General features: G+C 38.5%; 1 protein-coding gene across 4 annotated transcripts in view; it reads left to right on the forward strand.

Annotated features, from left to right (window-relative positions):
* med12 (mediator complex subunit 12) overlaps positions 1-19,958 on the forward strand; it is a 120,536-nt gene that overhangs the window by 77,261 nt on the left and 23,317 nt on the right. For all 4 annotated transcript variants that reach the window (XM_033030649.1, XM_033030651.1, XM_033030652.1 and 1 more), the window contains exons 24-34: positions 817-918; positions 5,377-5,490; positions 6,151-6,314; positions 8,364-8,543; positions 8,874-8,945; positions 10,025-10,197; positions 11,925-12,086; positions 13,932-14,043; positions 15,957-16,046; positions 17,773-17,882; positions 19,219-19,354. In XM_033030649.1, coding sequence (XP_032886540.1) covers positions 817-918; positions 5,377-5,490; positions 6,151-6,314; positions 8,364-8,543; positions 8,874-8,945; positions 10,025-10,197; positions 11,925-12,086; positions 13,932-14,043; positions 15,957-16,046; positions 17,773-17,882; positions 19,219-19,354 — 1,415 coding nt within the window. The remainder of the gene's footprint in view (positions 1-816; positions 919-5,376; positions 5,491-6,150; positions 6,315-8,363; positions 8,544-8,873; positions 8,946-10,024; positions 10,198-11,924; positions 12,087-13,931; positions 14,044-15,956; positions 16,047-17,772; positions 17,883-19,218; positions 19,355-19,958) is intronic.

A 19,958-nucleotide genomic window follows, 5' to 3' on the forward strand; every position in this document is an offset into this window, starting at 1 on the left:
CAAAGCGTAGGGATGAAGTTAAATATAATTCACAGACTAAATAAATGTTATGAACTTTAATTCAAAGCAGAAATTAGAAGAAAAAACGTAACTGTAATTAAGCAACACCCTGCAAAATGTTTTCTCTTGCGAAACTTCTGATGAATCTTAAGAGCGTGGTTAATGAAAGTTGCACAGTAAATACACATTTATTTCCTTTTAACCTATGCATTATTGTGATCTTAGGCAGGCGGTGTTGAATAAAAGAACGTCCTTCGAAATGACTCATACATGCTGTTAAAATGAGCAGTAGTAAAGGTGGAGACAAAACAACAATTTTGCAAATGGTGCAAAGCTGTACTGAAGGGAATGTTGTATTGTTCTCTGCAGATGAAATGTTAAACCAAGACCTAGGATCCATAGGCACATATTTTCTGGTAGCTTGTCTTAGTGCCACAGTGCCAAAATTACTCTCTAACATGCATATCACAGAAGTACACCATGAATTGGTACAGAACATTCTCATAATATAACAATTTACTGTGTGAATACAATTTTTTATCACCTAGTTTACTAGTCCAAATCAAAAACATTAAATTTAATTTAATTAAACGAAAAGGAATTTCACATGGAATAAAGTAATTTAACCAATGGCAGTTGACTGACATGTAATATTAACATACTTTCATTCTTCAGCTGAACTTCAGAATGTTTCCAGCATTGTCTTTCTCTCTTAAATTATTCTGAGAGAATAGAACAATTGTAATTTAAGTCCATACTTTGTTGCTGCATTTTACAAAATAGTGACCATGTTTCCATTTGTCATTTGTCTTTCAGCATGTAGTGAGCAAGATTCCGAACCAGGTGCTCGCCTAACATGCCGAATCCTCCTCCATTTGTTTAGGACACCACAACTAAACCCTTGTCACCAAGACAGCAGTAAGTGATGCATTTATACAGTGAAAATGCCTGAGACATTGTTTCTGTTTAGGGAGAAGAGATTAATATATTCTATCCACAAAGATTTTAATTCAACACATTTCATGTAGGTGGTTCAAAACATTTTTTTGGTTCAGAAGGAGCTGTTCAATGCTATGTAAACAACTTGTAAGCACTAAATGAGGGAACAAGCATTTGGGAGAGGCAATCTACATATTTTATTTTAATCGTTTCACTTTTATCCTTTAACTTTGTAAACTGGAGCAATCAGTTTTGTAACCATGATAGCTGTTTGTAAATATTGGACAGTGCCAGTGAATACATGATTCCTGTCGGTGGGTGTTTATCGCTTGGGGAGGCCATCTCAATATTCATATTGTTTTGGGATTAGACTGTTGAAATTAAAATTTGTACTGACATTAGGTCTTTGTACCAAATTCTTTAATTATCAGTGGGATGTTCAAACTGTGTCAGAAAGAAGATAGACACAAAATGCTAGAGTAACTCGGAGCATCTCTGAAGAAAAAGAATAGGTGACGTTTTGGGTCAGAACTCTTCTTTGGACTCCAGCATTTTGTGTCTATCTGGGATGTTCAAACTGATGTTCAAGCAACTGGTAGGTTCCTTTCAACATTCTGGCTTACTGGTCCTTGAGCAGTGCCGGCCTTTCCAACTGCACGTGTTTGACTCCTGAATAGTCTCAATAGTCAATGAGACACCATCCTGACTTAGTAACTGGAATAAACTGTGGGGCATCTAATGAAGTAAATAGTCATTTTGGCTTGTAGGATGTGGGAGTTCATTGACAAAACAACCCAGTCTTCAACATTGAATTTCCAATCTAAGCCAGTAGGGAATGATGGTGAAATAACTGGTTGAAAAGCAAAATTGTAGTTATTGGAATTTTGAAATAATACAAAGTCCAAGAGATTTGGTTCAGGAGTATCAGTGATAATGGGGGGGGGGTGGAAGATTGTAACCTTCACGTGGTCCGCCCTGTTTCGACGAATGCAATCAAATAAGATCAAATAGAACAAGTTGTCCTACAATGTTAGGCTGTGCACGCAATACGCAAGAAAAAGAAGAAGTGACAATGGAATGGTTTAAATTCCAGGTTGGCGACCCTTCATCAGAAATTCTGGTTAAGTTTGCTTTTTTTTAAACTCCAGTCAAGCTGTTTTCTTTGGTCTTAAAATTAAAGTTAAAATGGTTCCTGGTCATCCAAAGATCATTATTGAATATAATTGCTATACACGTGGAGTAAATCTGAAGTGTTTGCAATGAGAAATGGAGGCCAGAGGGAAATCACTGTTTATGTAAACATGGCAAATGGCTGAGGTGACTTTCCTAGTACGTGAAGTGCTGACCTAATCTAATTTAATGGGACATGCGAGAATGAAACCAAGGTTTGTTGTTCTGTGAAAATCTTGAAAGGTGACAAGCAACGTTTCAAATTAAATCCAATGCATGGCCGTCTGAAGTGGAAGTGCGATGGGTGCGTTCGCACCCCTCTTTTTTTCCAGAGTAAAAAAACATCCAGAGGGAAAAAAAATTATTAATTGGGGCGCAATATTTTTTTTATTCTACACCAGGACAGAGGGAGCCTTGCCATTGGGCTACTTGGCCCTCTTGCAGCCGTACAGCCACTGGATGACCCTGGCGTTGCGCTCGATGACCGAGAGGGCAGAGGCTTGTTCTTCCCCTGGAGCGGCCCGTTGCAGCTATGTGCCGGATGGCTCGCTCTCTCGCTTTCGAAGGTGGCGTCGGCGGCAAACTTAGAGAGAGAGAGAGAGAGAGAGAGTATTGAATGAAAATCAAGAATTATAAATTCAAATCTCAAAATGGGTTTCGCAATTCAGCAGTACTGATTGTCAGTCTTCCATATTGATCTCTGACGATTCATAAGGTTGCATAGAAAAAACTAATTCTCAAAAATCCGCTTTCTGTCATGTACGTTCTATTGCATTTATGTGAGAAATACTGATTTCCCCAACAAATTACTGATTTCAGCCTTCAAAATACGGAAATGCTCAGTGAAACTTGGCAGCTCTGCAATTACTCACCATCGCATTGTATTTGAGAATTCCAAATGTAATTTGTGATCTTGTTTTTGTCATGGAACTTGAATTTGTTGTAATAGTATGACAGTAAAATAGGTTAGTTTGAAAGCGATCATAGTAATGTAAATGCACCATTTAGTTTGACTTCAATTTTCATGATGGAAATTGAAGTCGAACTAAATGTTGTATTCACATCACTATTCCATGGTGAAATTGATGTGATGTGATTTTTAGGTCAGGAGGATCATTAAAGATGCACTGCACACACTAACACAGTCTAACAGCAACAGGCAATCAAATCAAAACACAAAACATTTTCTAAAAAAAGGGTTTTCTTTACTGCAAAAACTTACAGTATCATATTTGCAGTTTTTGCATGCTCCTTTATAACATTTTACATAACATTTTACAACAGTACAACTTGATTATTAAAACAAGGACAACTTCAATTCTTGATTTAAAGAAAGTATGCAACAATGACCCCAATCATACCATTCCACCCACTCATTACTCTTGACTCAACCAAAATTATTTCTGAAATATTGGTCATCCATTTGGTGCAGAAATGCTCCAAAATAAGGCTCAGAATGCACCAGAGAGCATCTAAAACCCCAGAGCTTCCAGGTCCTTTCAACGGGCCCTGGACCCCGGCCGCAAGGTACTTCGAGTTCCCCGCTCATGATGTGCGCTGCACGCACATTATTTCACATACATTTTTTGTAGTCCTGTCATGCCACCCCCCTTTTTGAAAAGCTTCGTACCGGCATGCAATGTATAGCTGACATTGCACCAAAAAGGATGCCTCAAAAAATGTGCCCCAATCTAGCACTGCGATCATCGGATTCCCACTGTGTTTATCAAATATTTGACTGAAGATTTCAATGTGGTCATAGTTGATCATGCTCCCAGAAAGTGGCCCCAGGCAAGTTCCAGTTTACAGTTGATGATAAGACACACGGAACAAAGGCCATGTGTAAAAATAGTACTCTCGGATTTAAACCCAGGTTTGAGCATGGAACAGCTTGGTCTGATGATTAAAATAAATTAATGTGCAGGACAGATACACCAATTTATTAACCTTGCTTTTTTTAGATTGTCAATGGCACCTGACCATCAATAGATGCTAGGACTGGAAGATTCCACTGGGACACTGAACTTTATGAAAAGCTCAGCATTACAGGTCAAGTCAAGTCAAGAGTGTTTATTGTTGTGTTCATGGATAGGACAATGAATTTCTTGCTTGCTGCAGCACAACAGAATATTGTAGGCATAAATACAGAACAGATCAGTGTGTCTATATACTGTAGTGCGTGGGTCTCAAAAGGAAGCACGAAGTCCAGTGTTTTGAGAGGCACCTTTTATTATGTTCCTCCCGGTTGTAGGGAAGACCAAACAAGAGAAAGATGGCACCCAAACCCCTGCTTTTAAACCCTCTGGCTAAGGGCCGCCTCCGGACTGAACCACTCCCGTGCCGAGGGGTTCGACAGTATGATGGCACGACCCTTGGGAGCCGCCACAATACCATAGAATATATATATATATATATATATATACACAAAATATATACACACACATTAGGCTGTTACAGTTCAGAGTTTGTTTGAAGTTGTGTTTAATAGCCTGATGGCTGTGGGGAACAAGCTGTTCCTGAACCTGGATGTTGCAGATTTCAGGCTCCTGTACCTTCTACCTGATGGCAGCGGAGAGATGAGTGTGTGGCCAGGATGGTGTGGGTCCTTGATGATGTTGGCAGCCTTTTTGAGGCAGCGACTGCGATAGAATTTTTGTTGTCCAAGTGATCCAGAGCGGAGTGGAGAACCAGTGAGATCGCATCCATCCATCTGTTGTGGCGGTAAGCAAACTACAGTGTATCCAGGTTCTTGTCGTGGTATAAGTTGATATGTGCCATGATCAGCCTCTCAAAGCACTTCATCACCACAAACGTTAGTGCCACTGGTCGATAGTCATTGAGGCACGTCACCTTGCTCTTCTTGGGCACTGGTATTATTGATGCCCTTTTAAAGCAGGTGGGAACCTCAGACCTCAGAAGTGAGAGGTTGAATATTTTTTTTTAATCCAGCCAGTTGGTCCGCACAGGTTTTTAAAACCCGACCGGGTATACCATCAGGTCCAGGCGCATCAGTTCACAGGTCAAGCCCCGGCTGAGTTGACAGGAAGCCTGTTGGAAAAGATGACAAACGGCGTACTCTTGCACTGACATATTCTGCAATGTCATAGTGGTGGTATGTCATTACTGGAGCTATTGGTGCATATTGGTATTCTTTTGAAGGATTTGAGTGATGAGTGGCGGAGCAGAGCACATAAGAGTATCACTGCAACAATAGTTGAAATCCTTCTAGCTCTTAAACACACTGATGGAGCGTTCTTTATTCCCCAGCTAAACCAACAGTGGGGATCCGTTCATCATGCGACAGACATCTACTAGCAGCATCACAGAACAGCATTGTGGTTGGAGCAGTGTTTGCTGTCCTCAAAGCTATCTTCATGTTGGGTATGTATAGAGTATTTTTTCTGCAGATTACTTTTTTACAGCAGGAACGGCTTCTCTTGTTTTGGTGTTTTCTCACACTCTCATTTTATAAATCATTCTCTTTTAGTGCACTGGTGAGTTCATGTTGTTCTAGACTGAAATATGAATAGACTTGCATGGATTGGTGCTCATTTATCAACATGTATATAAAATTAAAAGCTGTATTGGTAGGATGGTTATCTTTGATTTTAATTTTTTTAAATTGTAATATTGGTCAGTCTACCTTCATTCTTGCAGAATGAGAGGAAAATTTGTAAAAAACACTTGCTTGAAATATACTCAGATTTTACTTAAACCTTAGAATGAAGGAAGCTTTTCAGAAAATAATATTTAAGAACATTTTCTGCCCTATTATTTCAATGGAAACATTGATTTTACTCTAGGTTGCCTTTTGTATATAAAGCATCACCTGTAGAGCAGGATCTTGAAAATTGTCACCAGTGTTCTTAAAGTAAGAAAGGAAAGGCTGATGGTGGTGAAAAAAGTGAGCAGCGGCTTGGTAATGTAACCCTCTGCCTAGAGAGAATCCTTTGGCTAACTATATAATGATCATACTAAATGTGTTTATAGATGATAATTTAAGAGACTTCTCAATGCAAAATCTTCCTCTTGTCATTTCAGGTGATGCTGAATTGAAAGGGTCTGGATTCTCACATTCTGGTGGCATGGAGGAGCTCCCCGAGGATGATATAGGAGTGAAAAAATCTGGCAGTCGGGCTGTTTCTATTGAAACAGCCAGTTTAGATGCTTATGCTAAATACGTGTTGAAGAATATTTGTCAGCAGGTAAAGAAATATTTAAGGACAAGATATTAAAACTGGGAACAGCAGCTCTGCGTGTTCATTGAAATTAACCTGCTTAATTTTTATGCAAACACCTTTGAACAGAATTTTCTATATTTTGTTCCTAACTGCACTGATAATATTTAAATAAGTTCTTTTAATTCCCAGTTGAAGCATTTACTTATAGCTGTTGAAAATTACAGTAAATTTGGCCCATTTCCTTGAGTTATTTCACCAGATTTCTTCAGACAAAATGAGATATTGCATGAAAGAAGGTGGATGATCAAGAACTTTGTCAAAGATAAAGCTATTAATGAAGACATTGTAATGAAATATCTATGTTTAAAGATGACATTTTAAGATGTCAGGCCTAAAACCCTGTTTAAGCTGCCAGTGATGGGATGAAGAAAGTAAATGATGATGAACGGGCAATATTAGTGGAATACAAATCTTAATCGCTTGTGAGGACATATCTGGTATATTGGGATACAAATGGTGGAATTATGGATGACTGGTTAGGGAGGGCGAGAGTCGGGGAGTTTGATGGGATAACTTTGGAGAGTAAGTTCGAATGTTTCAGCAGCAAGTGAGCTAAAGCTGTGATGGGAATAGGTGGTTATTATGATGGGAGAAGGTACAGGTCAGAAGCTATCTTGGAGTTAGAATGGGCATTGTTCAGCCAAATACATTGGTGAGCCAGGAAACTAGAATCAGTGCCTCATGGAAGTTTATGGCCTAGAAAGAGGGTTTTAGTTTTCCAATGTTTAGTTGAAGGAAATATCAGTGTAATCAGAAGTGGATGTTTGATAATTAGTCCGACATCACAGGTGGTGAGGTAGAGCCTATCTGTGCCTTGGCACTGTGATGCACCAAGCACGTAGATGAGATACATGTGGCCAAAAGCTGGTTTGTTGGGTATTCTGTTGACAATGCTTTGAAGTTGCAGGCATTTGGTGAAGATTATCTAGCTTAACGCAAATTGCTAGAAGAACTCAGCAGATCAGGCAGCACCTGTAGAGGGAATGGACCAGTATGTTTTTGGTTGGGAATCTTCTACAGTCTGAAGAACGATCCTGACTTGAAATATCACCTATCCATTTCCTCCACAGATGCTGCTTGACTCACTGATTTCCTCCAGCACTTTGTGTTTTGCTCAAGATTCCAGTATCTGCAGTTCCCTGTGTTTCCATTATCTTGCTAAACCTGGATGTGTGAGAGTGGAACATGTGTGGAGAGTCAAGAGGAGGTAATGGCAGAGAACGCTGCAATAGAGGCAGCTAGTGGGTTGAGAATAGGAGGGATAGTGCACCAGAGAGGGGGAGAGAAGAATGAAGATTCTGAGCAATTGGGTTTTATAAACAGTCGATCCCAATATATGATCAGAATATATTCTATTTTAGTCATAGATTTACATATGACACACATGTGATTAACAAGGATAGATTCTTGATTAGTATGGGTGTCAGGGGTTATGGGGTGAAGGCAGGAGAATGGGGTTGAGATGGAAAGATAGATCAATCATAATTTAATTTTAGTGTAGACTTTATGGACCAAATGGCCTGATTCTGCTACTAGAATTTATGAACATTCCTAAATCCAACACAGTACTCACGGTGCAAAATAAAGCTCTACATGACAAGCTGGGCATGTGGTGACGTTTTTCTTTAATATGGAAATGTCCACAGCTAAGAACAACAGATAGAAGGAAGTCAGTAATGAAAAATGTACACAAAGTCCATTTTCGCCGAACCTATGGGTAGATTGTGAAAAATACTACCATTTGAGGAAATGTAATAAATATGATGGGTAATTTTAAGTAGAAGCCAATTCGGGACATGAGGGAGGTAGTTTTCTGTTCAACGTTAAGTTTTGATGGAGAACCGTTCTATGAAGCATCTTGGGATGTTTCATTTCATTAAGGCCGCAATATCAATATAAATTGTTGCTGTGGTCTTAACATAAAACCTGTTAACGGAAAGAGAAACAACCTGACTCTGCTAGTAGTATCATTGTACAATACATATTTGAATAAAGCATTATGTTTCTTCGTAGGAGTGGGTGGGAGAGCGCTGCCTAAAGAGTTTGTGTGAGGATAGCAGTGCTCTGCAGGATCCAGTTCTAACAAATAAGCAGGCTCAGCGACTCTTGCAGTTGATATGCTATCCACATCGGCAACTGGACAGTGAGGAAGGAGACAACCCACAACGTCAGAGAATCAAACGGATCTTGCAGGTGAGAAAAGATGCAAATTTTTTACAAAGAATTACATGCCACAAATAAATAGAATAAGCAATAGGTAGCTGTGTTCTAGTTTAGTTTGCATCTGTAGTAGCACAATGGTGTACATAGATTTTCAAATAGTTGTACTAATGACAGCTTTGTTGTTTAATGTTGATAAGACAATAATAGTAAAATGAATAAAAGTACAAATGTAGGTCGAAAGATGAACCAGACGGAAGAACATAACTTTCTCACATCTATCCCAAGAACATTCTCTACTTGTACTTCAAGATCATGTGTTTCTTAATCTTGAATAGTTGTTCAGTTTTCTATTTCTTTTAGAATCTTGATCAGTGGACAATGAGACAGTCATCACTGGAGCTGCAGCTTATGATTAAACAGAGTGTCACCAGTGTAAGTAAAGACATTATAATTTGAACTCCCTTCTGGATCTGTATATGCCTGCTGAAATCAACAACAATAACCGAGAGAGGGTTTGTGTGTGTATGTGTCTGTTAGTAAAGAAAGTGATGCCATTATTCTTCCTTCTAGATAGATCTAGAAGTGCTTATATCTAATTTTGGCCCATCAGCCCCCTGGTATGAGTGAATGGGAAAACATAAAACTGGCAATTCTGCCAAAATATTAATCGAAAGCAAAGCCCAAAACACACAATGACAAGAAACTTTGTAATATTTTACTTGTATGTAATACCAGTGTAATATAAGAGAAGTACATTCCGTGAGATGCAGTTAAGATTCAATTCAATTCAATGATACTTTAATGTCACATGTTTCTAGGTACAGTGAAATTCTTTGTTTAGCACACAACATGTTGTATAATAAAGTGTCATTCATTCAAAATCATATAGCAGACCTCACCAGCCATGTTTCTGGCGCCCACAAAGTTACAAAATCTTCATCAAACAATCTTCTGCTCACAAAAGAGAAATTTTGAATGCATTTCAAAGAGTTCTTTATTCAAATAGGTCAGAAATAGGACAGTTTATCAATACTTTTGGTAATCCTATTGTGATATTGCTTATCACAAAATTCCTTTTGCATGGCTCCTCAACTTTCATATGTGATTCCAGACTGATTTTCTTTTACTATGTTTGAACTTGTTTGGAGTTGGTGAGTCAACCTGACATCTAAGATTGACACAATGTGCTGGAGTAATTCAGTGGGTCAGGCACCATCTCTGGAGCAAAAAATATCTGTCACTTATTGATTTCTGCGAATGCATCCAACCAAGCCTGTTTCCCATGAAGCTGCAAATAGAGATTATGATAGGGTTCAGCCAGCGTGGGTTTTATCTTGATTTGAATTTAAGACCTTTGGCTGTGCTCCAACCTACATTAGCATCCCATTGAAGGGACCCAGCTGGTTCAAGATTACAAAAATCTTATGTAACTTTATACTTGGTGTATCCTAAAGTATGTTAAATAATAATTAAAAAAGCATGCATTACTGTTGTTTGGTCCTTTATTTCAGGAGATGAACTCCTTGTTAGAAAACATCGCTAAGGCCACTATTGAAGTATTCCAGAAATCAGCTGAAATGAACTCCTCTAATCTGAACAGTAATGGAACGGTGAATTCGGGGTTACCTGTCTCTGGCACCAGCAACACAAATGGAAACACCAGCAAAATGAAACCACTGCTGAGGTGAGTTTGAAATCGACGTATAAATGTCAGCACTAGAAATTTGGAACAAAGTGCGAAGGAGACTCAATTCTGAAAGTGAAAAAACAGTACATCAATGTGAAAGATGAAATTTTCATCAGAATTTCAAATCCGATGAAGAATTTACAACCCTCTTGCTATAACATTGAATTCCTCAATTTCAGAAAACCAGTCTTCCTAGTGTGTATCTGAACTAGCCAGTTCCGATCTATGGGCATTACCCATAATTTGAACTGATTTCCCTCAGCATCCCTTGGATGCTGTCTAACACGATGGATATTTTCAACATCCCCTTTTAATTGCAAATTTCCAATTGCTGCAGTGTTCTGTAACTCAATTACAGCATTGCTTTTTAAAAATATTCTTCCTTCTAATGCTTTCATCTTGTTCTTTTTACATCTCCTCCAAACTGACCAGCTGCACTTTATAAGCCTTCAACACCATGCACTTACTGCTATCATTTGCATTATTCTGTCTCTTGGTCACCACCATTTATTTGCTTTGTCTCTAAACCCCACCCCCTTCTGTGCAACTTAAAATGTGCTTGTTTTCTAACTTTCTATAATTCTAATGAAAAGTCTTCAACCTCCAATGTTAACTCTGTCTCTTTCACCCGTAATATGCTGAAAGCTCTGCCTGGGTTCTATGCAACTGGTTGGCAGATTAATTAGCAACATAGAAAATCTTGGCAAACCATCACCTAACACTCTGACCTTGAATCAAACTCCTAATGGGGAGTGAATGAACCTGATACTCTGATTATATTTTAACTTTTTTTATTATGCCAACTTTGATACAAGATTTCACTGATGCAATATCCGGTTAAAGCAATTTGTAATACTGTATTATAGAAACATACAAAACATAGAAAATAGGTGCAGGAGGAGGCCATTCGGCCCTTCGAGCCAGCACCGCCATTCATTGTGATCATGGCTGATCGTCCCCAATCAATAACCCGTGCCTGCCTTCTCCCCAAATCCCTTGACTCCACTAGCCCCTAGAGCTCTATCTAACTCTCTTAAATCCATCCAGTGATTTTGCCTCCACTGCCCCCTGTGGCAGGGAATTCCACAAATTCACAACTCTCTGGGTGAAAACGTTTTTTCTCACCTCAGTCTTAAATGGCCTCCCCTTTATTCTAAGACTGTGGCCCCTGGTTCTGGACTCGCTCAACATTGGGAACATTTTTCCTGCATCTAGCTTGTCCAGTCCTTTTATAATTTTATATGTTTCTATAAGATCCCCCCTCATGCTTCTAAACTCCAGTGAATACAAGCCTAGTCTTTTCAATCTTTCCTCATATGACAGTCCCACCATCCCAGAGATCAATCTCGTGAACCTACACTGCACTGCCTCAATCACAAGGATGTCCTTCCTCAAATTAGACCAAAACTGTACACAATACTCCAGATGTGGTCTTATGTTAAAAATACAATGAGATTACAGCAACAATTTATAGTCTCATTGTATTTCAGAGATCTCTCGACTTAAAATGATTGTTCTAATGGAGAAGAGAGATTTAATGCTTGTTAATGCTTAGTTGAGCTTGCCAAATGCTGTGATTAGCCAAATCTGTACTCCTTATAGCTAATAGGACTTGGTTTAATGCAAAGATGTTTTATCCTCATCACTGATAAAAGCTCGGGACATTGAGACCATATTTGTGCATTGTACTTTCTGTTCCAATACACCTTCATTTTCACAAACAGCTCATCAGAGCGGACAGGAGTCTGGCTGGTGGCACCGTTAATCGCAAAATTGCCAACATCTGTCCAAGGCCATGTGTTGAAAGCTGCTGGTGAGGAACTGGAGAAAGGACAACATCTTGGGTCGTCCTCACGAAAAGAACGGGATCGGCAAAAACAGAAGAGGCAAGTGTGTATTGTAGCTTTTTTATTATGCAATAACAACAATGTATTGTTTCCAATTTTCCACCATTGCAATTTATTCTGGTGTTCAGTCACTATATGTTTCTGAGCATTAATGAGCCACCAGTCCATCCAATTATGCTGCTCTTCCCCAAGTTACAGCAGGGTTACATTCCAAGAACTGTTCATAACAGAAGGTAGAGATACCTTGTCCTCCAGGAATAGATGGTCTGAAGAAGCATTCCAATTCTCATTTCACCATTCTATTTAATCAAGCTAATATTAATACATTTATCCTGACCCTATCTTGTGCTAATAAATATATTCTTTGAAAATATTTTCTGCGGACAAGGTTTTAAATGCTATTGATGGTTTCGAAAAGGACACTGCTGCTGGCCTGGACATCACATCTCTAGATAGGATTTGCAAAATGGACATAAATGTGTTAACTAGCATGTATTCGCCCGGGATTAAAAGTGGCAAAATTCTAGTTAATGTTTTGAAAAGTCACCTGCAGCACCGCAGCAGCCAACAAATTAATTCTGCTGATATCCCAAACGCACGCTCGTTTACACGGGTGGGCATAAGATGGATGTTCTTAAACTTGAGTTAACCTGGGCCTGGCAAAAAATAACACTGTCACTCAGACTATCAACTTGCTCATTTGTATCTGGATTGAACCCCCCAAAAAATTAAACCTCTGTTCCTCAATTGTGAAGCTATAGGTTTTGCATGCATTCCAATATATATTGACCATCTCTAATTGCTCTTGCTATTTGACACTGCCACCTTAATCTGTAAGTGTCTATTATGTAGGGAATTTTGAGTTGTAGATCCAGCAAACGTGAATGCATGATGATTGTGTGTCTGAGCTGAGATAAAATGTAGCATCAGGAGGAACATATACGTGATGTTTCAATAGACCTGATCTGGTCCAGATGATTGGTTTTAGAGAGGTCTTGATGAGGAACCGACCTTTGGATCTAGTGTGCTAAATAACATATCATGATAGACAAAGTTAATGCCCAACACTTCTATTTCCTCCACAAAGGCCCTCTTCCCCACAGATATTTATCCTTCCCAGTTTAGAATGACTTTGACAGATGTTCACTCTTTTTTCAATGTTCCTTTTAGGGAAAAGAAGTGGTTAATCTGCATTTAACAAAGGATATTTTATCATCATGAACCTATTTGTACAATGGTGAACTAGCCCTTCACCTACCTGTATTTTAATTTAGCATTGCTTCGTTTGTAGTGTGACCAAGGGTCCCCTTCCACTGTTACATTGGATACCAGGCATCTGATATTTGATCAGATGATAACCAGCATCTGTAGTTCTTTGTTTCTACAGCTAGTATTTTAAGTACACGAAGTCGACATCAGAATGCGTGCTTAAATGTTACTCCAAATTTCTATCTTGTCATTAGTTTCCTTGCCTCTTTCTTTGGAGGGGTAACACTGATTTAAAACTATTTGTCTCCTGTAAATTCCAGATGTGCTTTTAAATACTCTCACTGAGTTGAGCTCTCTCTGATATTCTACTGTCTCTTAACATTGCAATTGCCCTGTTTTTCATTCACCCTGCAATCACCCTGTCACATAATCACTATCACCTCACTTCCTTTCTCTTTATTTTCAAACAGTGGGGTTTTTTTAAAACAGTGCAGGCCTTAACTCTTCTCATGTGAAATTATTTAGAAAAAATGTCCACTGTGTGTCTGTGTTTTTTACGATGGCCTGTAATTAGAAGAATCACCAGGGCTTAATTATTATGTTTAGTTTGATTAAATTAACCTGATTAAGACAACTCGTGGGCAATAACATATTTTGTCTAAATTTTGTTCCCAGTATGTCTTTGCTGAGTCAACAGCCATTTCTTTCTTTGGTTTTGACATGCCTTAAGGGGCAGGATGAACAAAGAGAGGGACTTCTCACCTCTCTTTACAGCCAGGTCCAACAGGTAATTAACTTTTAACATTATTTGGTTGTGAATCTGTAAATTTGTTTCAATGTTTAGTGAAGTAATATAACTTGTGTCTTTCATTTTTTTCTATGACATAAATTTCATCCATATGATGTCAATATACAATGTTCAATACTTCCTCCTCCATGAAAACTTAACTATCAATTTAAGCAGGCAAGCAGAATTTTGATTTAATATCTCATTTGTCATCACTCAGAATAACAAACATTCCAATATCATTCAAGCGTGTTCTTTAGCCCTAAACTGGAATGTGCTCTTTGGTTTCTGGAAGTAAGAGTGCTACCCACAATCATCCTGTTGAGTCCCAAATAGCAAGTTGGTTAAGAATTTTTTTTTTTACCCTTAAAATCATTTGTCAGTGATCCATGTGAAAATCCATAGCTTCCATGTGAAAATAACTTGGTCATAGAAATATATGGCTTGGAAATATAGAAATATTGGGCCATTTGGCCCAATTTGTCCATCCTGATGCCCAACCAACCTTGTCCCGCTGGCCTGTGCCTGACCCGTATCCATCCAAACCTTTTCTCTCCATGTGTTCATCCAAGTGTTTTTTAAATGTCAGCATTGTACCTGCCTCTGACAACTTATTCCACATATGGTGCAAAGTAAAGTCAGATTAAAGAAAATTTGGTCTTTAATGAGGTAGACCAGAGGTCTGGGCCACATCCTTGTGGAGCACCAGTGTTGAGGTCTATGATAGAGTAACTTCTTCTTGCGTATGGCGTGCACAGCCTAAAGTTGTAGGACAACTTGTTCTATATGATCTTATTTGATTGTGCACGCCAGGTTGATTGCATTCATTGAAACAGGGCGGACCACGTGAAGGTTGCAATCTCCCACCCCATGATAGAGTATGATTTGTCACCTATCCTCACTGATTGTGGTCAGGAAGTCGAGGATTCAGTTGCAGAGGGGAGTGCTGACTCAATGGCTACAAAGTCCAATTTTGATGAATACTCATATTTTTTAGTGTAAGTCTTAGATAATAAGAAATGTAAACTTTAGAGTACTTGCATTGTAGTCTTGGGGATATTGTGGAATTAAAATAATATGTTTTCTTAAAATGAACATATTATATACATTGTTATGGATATTCATGATGTTGGGAATGGTAAAGATCCCTGTGCACATCTGTATGGTGTTGGAGAACCTATAGCCACCTCTCAGTCGCCAGGCTTTGTGCTACCCCACCTGTCTTGCAAGTTTCTCTCCCCACCCTCACCATAATCATCCTGGCCTTGGGTGCTGTACTTGTGGAGTTCGCACTTTTTCCCTGTGACTGAGTGGGTTTCCTCCATGTGCTCCGGGCTTCCTCCCACAGCCTAAGGATGAGAGGATTTGTGGGTTGATTAACTTCTGTTAATTGCTCCTCGTGTGTCGGGTATGAACTGGAAAGTGGGATAACATGGAACTATTGTATGGGTGACTGATGGTCAGCATGGATTTGCGGGGCAAAAGGGCCTATTTCCATGCTGCATTTTTCAATTCAATCAATCAATCAATCAATCAATCCGTCTAAAGAAGGGTCCCAACTCAATGCCACATCCATCTTCTCCAGATATGCTACAAGACCTGCAGAGTTACTGCTACAAGACCTTGTATCTTTTTTGGAAAATGAATGTGTAATTCTTGGTGATTTTCAACCATTCCCTTTTTTGAGAACTTTGCCAAATTTCAAAAAGCATCAGATATCTCAACCATGTAGCCATTTTATGTGCTTCAAACGATTGCCTGCAGAGGGCAAAACAGCAAAATGAAATGTTCTTTTCATGGTTTTGTTGTAATTGCTAAATGAAATGCTATTGTTCCCTAATATTTTTTGTGAGCTCTGTTTTTTTGGCAACCACCAAATTAATTCAATAATTTGTCCTATTAACTCTATTCAGATTGTAACAAATTGGCGTGAAGATCAGTACCAAGATGACTGCAAAGCAAAACAGATGATGCATGAAGCCTTGAAACTCCGTTTAAATCTTGTAAGGAATGATCGTGCAGAAAAGAATTAAATGTATTTTATGTTGGGTGAAGGTCGTTCTTATTCGTTCATTTTCTTCTGAATGCACAATTGGCAATTGTTTCCATTAAAACAACATTTTCTTTTTTTTTTTGTTTCGTGTAACCTTATTTGTAAAATTTATGTAATTTACTGGAAAGACAGCCATTTTAATTTCTCTGTTCACCTGCCTAGAAGCCAGACAAACGCAGGTGCAGTGTTCACAATATGGGTGTGTTTGTTGATTATAATGATGGGCTAATATATTACTTAATGTCTTTAAATTTTTGGGTTATTATTCAGAGCCAAGATTATTAGTATTTTCTGTCAAACATTACTTTAAAACACTTGACTTTAAGTGCAGCAATTTTATTTATTTTTGAGAGATAAAAAGGCTAAGAATTCCCAAACGAAAAAAACTATTGCATTAAAAAATATATATGTGTGATGGGTTGTAAACAGTTGCCTCCAAGTGGAGCATATTCTGGTTCCACACAAGATATTGAATTAAGAAAAAATCCTTAAGCCCACACATCCATCTCACAGTAAAAATTCCATTAAAAAACCCTAATATGTTAGCTGCATTGATTCAAGATCTTCACCTTAACTCTTCACCTCTAGGGTAGTCCATATTGTATGATCTATTATTTGCAATTATAATAGGCAAAGTCAGTTCTTGGGGTGTCACTGGAATCTAAATTATTGACTATTGATAACTTAAATACAGACATTGTAACAAGTCAAGGGTACAGTCGTGCAATGGCTTAGTTACTGAAGCAGAGGTCTGGACCGTTGATACAGAAGCACCAGTTGTGGAAGGAGAGAGAAGAGTTGTTATTCAATGCAATTCCCTCTCTTCAGTCTTAAAACAACTTTTCCAGTTCCTAATTGGAGGCAAACAGCATGGAGACATGTTCTGATCAAACTTGTCCACGCTGACCAAGAACACCAAGTTAGCGACATATGCCTGCATTTGGTCCATATCCCTCTAAACCATCCCTCTCCATGTACCTGTTCAAATATATTTTATATGTTATTATGCATGCACCAACCGCTTATTGTGGCAGCACGTTCTGTATATCCAGCACCTACGGTGTGAAGAAGTTGCTCCTCAGGTTCCTATTAAAGCTTTAATTAAGGTCAGCATGACAAGAGATGCCAACACCAACCTATTTACCTGTGACGATACTTCCAGGGAACTATGTATTCACACTCCTAGATTCCTCTGCTCCTCAATAATCTATGAAACCACCCTATTTTGGTATCGCCTTCTAGTCGTGTCCAATTCGTTGAGATAGATGACAAATAGCAACAATGGGCCCAGCACCAAACCCTAAGACACACCACTTGTCTCAAGCCTCCAGTCCAAAAAGGAACCTTCCACGATCAACCTCTGCATCCCACTATTTAGTCAATTCCGTATCAGGTCGGCTACCACTCCTTGGATCCCATAGAGTCTTGCCCTCCAAGGCAACCTACCATGTGGAAACTTATCAAAAGCCTTGCTGAAGTCCACATAGTCTATTTCTACAGCCCTGGCCTGGTCATTGATCTGAAACAGTAACTGTGTTGTCCTTTTCTTCATGGATGCTGCCATGTTTGTTATCTATTTTTATTTCTGACTCGGTTGTAATTAGATTTGAGTGCAAACAGTTTTATCAAAAGTTGATTTATGCTTTTTCCCCCAACGTTTTTGATATTTGCCTCAGGTAGGTGGGATGTTCGACACTGTCCAGCGTAGTACGCAGGGAACCACCGAGTGGGCTGTCCTTCTCTTGGATATAATCAGCAGTGGAACAGTTGACATGCAGTCAAACAAGTATGCATTTTAATGACTTATGTTGCATGAAGTGTTGATATCTTCTTGTGAACACAACCCAATGTGATTGTGTATGGATCATGTATGGGTTTGTCATGCAGTCAGTAAATGTGCAACTGACATGAGGAAGAATTAGTCTCAAAGTTAAATGGTTAGTTTACTTTTCCAGTGCGGATATCTTTAACTATCTTGACTAATGGTATAGTTTAAACATTCAACAACCTGATGGATTTTATCATTTCAATATATCATCTGTTGTAGTTTGGCAATTTAAGTTTAATATCAAGTATTTAATTCTTAACTAAAATAATAATTTTATTTGTAATCAATAGCTACAGTGGATTACTGCTTTGTTTATTTTATTGAATTGTGGTATATTATAATTTAGAATATGATTTAATTTTCAGAGCTAAAACCAATAGTGCTACTACTCTGGAGGTGCAGGTGTACCCTGTTTCTAACTATTTGCTTGCAGCAATGAAACTGTTTTACCTTGAACCTGTTTCTGCAGTGACAAATACTCTTATTGTAGTAGAATATTGGTATGAGGTTATTTTCATTAGTACGCTATGAATTCTTGAACAACGAGATAGAAAAGGCAAAACAAAATCGGGCATCGTGGCAAGATATTTGTAGTGTTTCTAGATGATGTCAAGATTTTTCTCATGGTAATATATGGGCCTGTGAGAGAGGCTTGCCAAGCTAAATGTGGAGCTAATTGAGATAAAATCTAGCCAAGATCCAGCCAAGCTCTCATTAAAACTATGCAAATTTATCATTTGTCCGATTATATTAGATAAGCTGATGGACTTGCATTTCTAGTTTGCTATACTCCAAATAAACAGAATAATACCTCGGTATTGGTACAGCCAAACTCTGAGAGTGGGTGGCAGGAATAAGGTCATAAGTAATAGGAGCAGAATTAGGCCATTCGGTATACTCTGTATATTTAGTATACTCTGACATTCAATCATGGTTGATCCATTTCTCCCTCCTAACCCCATTCTCCTGCCTTCTCCAAATATCTATCAATACAATTCTAAATTTGGTTTTGAGCTTCATTGAGAAGTCAATGAATTAAATTTGCAGGTCACTCACATTGACTAGGGTGCGTACCATATTTATACATGTGACTAGTTATGAAATTAGTTGCAATTAGTTGGATGGAGAGGCTACAATTATTCCTAGCATTTTAAATTTCACAGGTGAAAAAATAGATAAGATTCTTAACCCCTGTTGACTGTGCAACCAACACAAAATGTGTCAAGAAGACCCACTAAAATGTATCTGTATTTTGCTGTGAACTACTTCTGAGAATAAAATTCTTCTTTTCTAGTGAGCTGTTCACTACAGTCCTGGATATGCTCAGTGTGCTGGTCAATGGGACTCTGGCAGCGGATATGTCAAGCATCTCACAGGGCAGCATGGAAGAGAACAAGAGAGCTTACATGAACCTCGTAAAGAAACTCAGGGTAATGTCTAGTTCTTGTGTGTTTTGGAACATCTTGATGAGATTCTTGACACCAGATCACCTGACAGTTGTTGATGTAGGAAGCCAGTCAACTTTTCCTGTCTCATTTCCAGTCATCACACCCAGCAGAATAATTAATTCCCAAACTCTTTTGCTCCAGTATGTTATCTATCTGTTCCAGTTGTCACTTTGTGTAATGTACAGCATTCTAAAATTCTGCTTTGCTGTGTTAAATCCGCACTGTAGATCTGCTTTCATTACATATATTCAGCTCTTTTTAATACTGGTTCCTATCTTATGTATACTGCAATATATCATCAGATGCTTACAGTGCTGGAAAATACAGTTTTCAGTCATGGATGACAGTTTTACAATGTTTCTTGTCTGCCCCCCTTTTTAACACCTTAGTTTCTCATTTACTTCAAAAAAAGTGGATGGAAGCTTGCATTATGCAACTTTTTAAAAAAAAGATGCCTCAGAATAAAAGAGCCTGACCTGCTCCTGTGAGATTGAAATGATAAAGAAAGTTATGGTTGATAACGCAAAAAATGACAATCATAATATTTTGGACACTGAATTTTTGAGGATGGTTTGAATTTTAATTT

Source organism: Amblyraja radiata, chromosome 12 (assembly GCF_010909765.2).
Source record: "Amblyraja radiata isolate CabotCenter1 chromosome 12, sAmbRad1.1.pri, whole genome shotgun sequence".
Classification (NCBI taxonomy): domain Eukaryota; kingdom Metazoa; phylum Chordata; class Chondrichthyes; order Rajiformes; family Rajidae; genus Amblyraja; species Amblyraja radiata.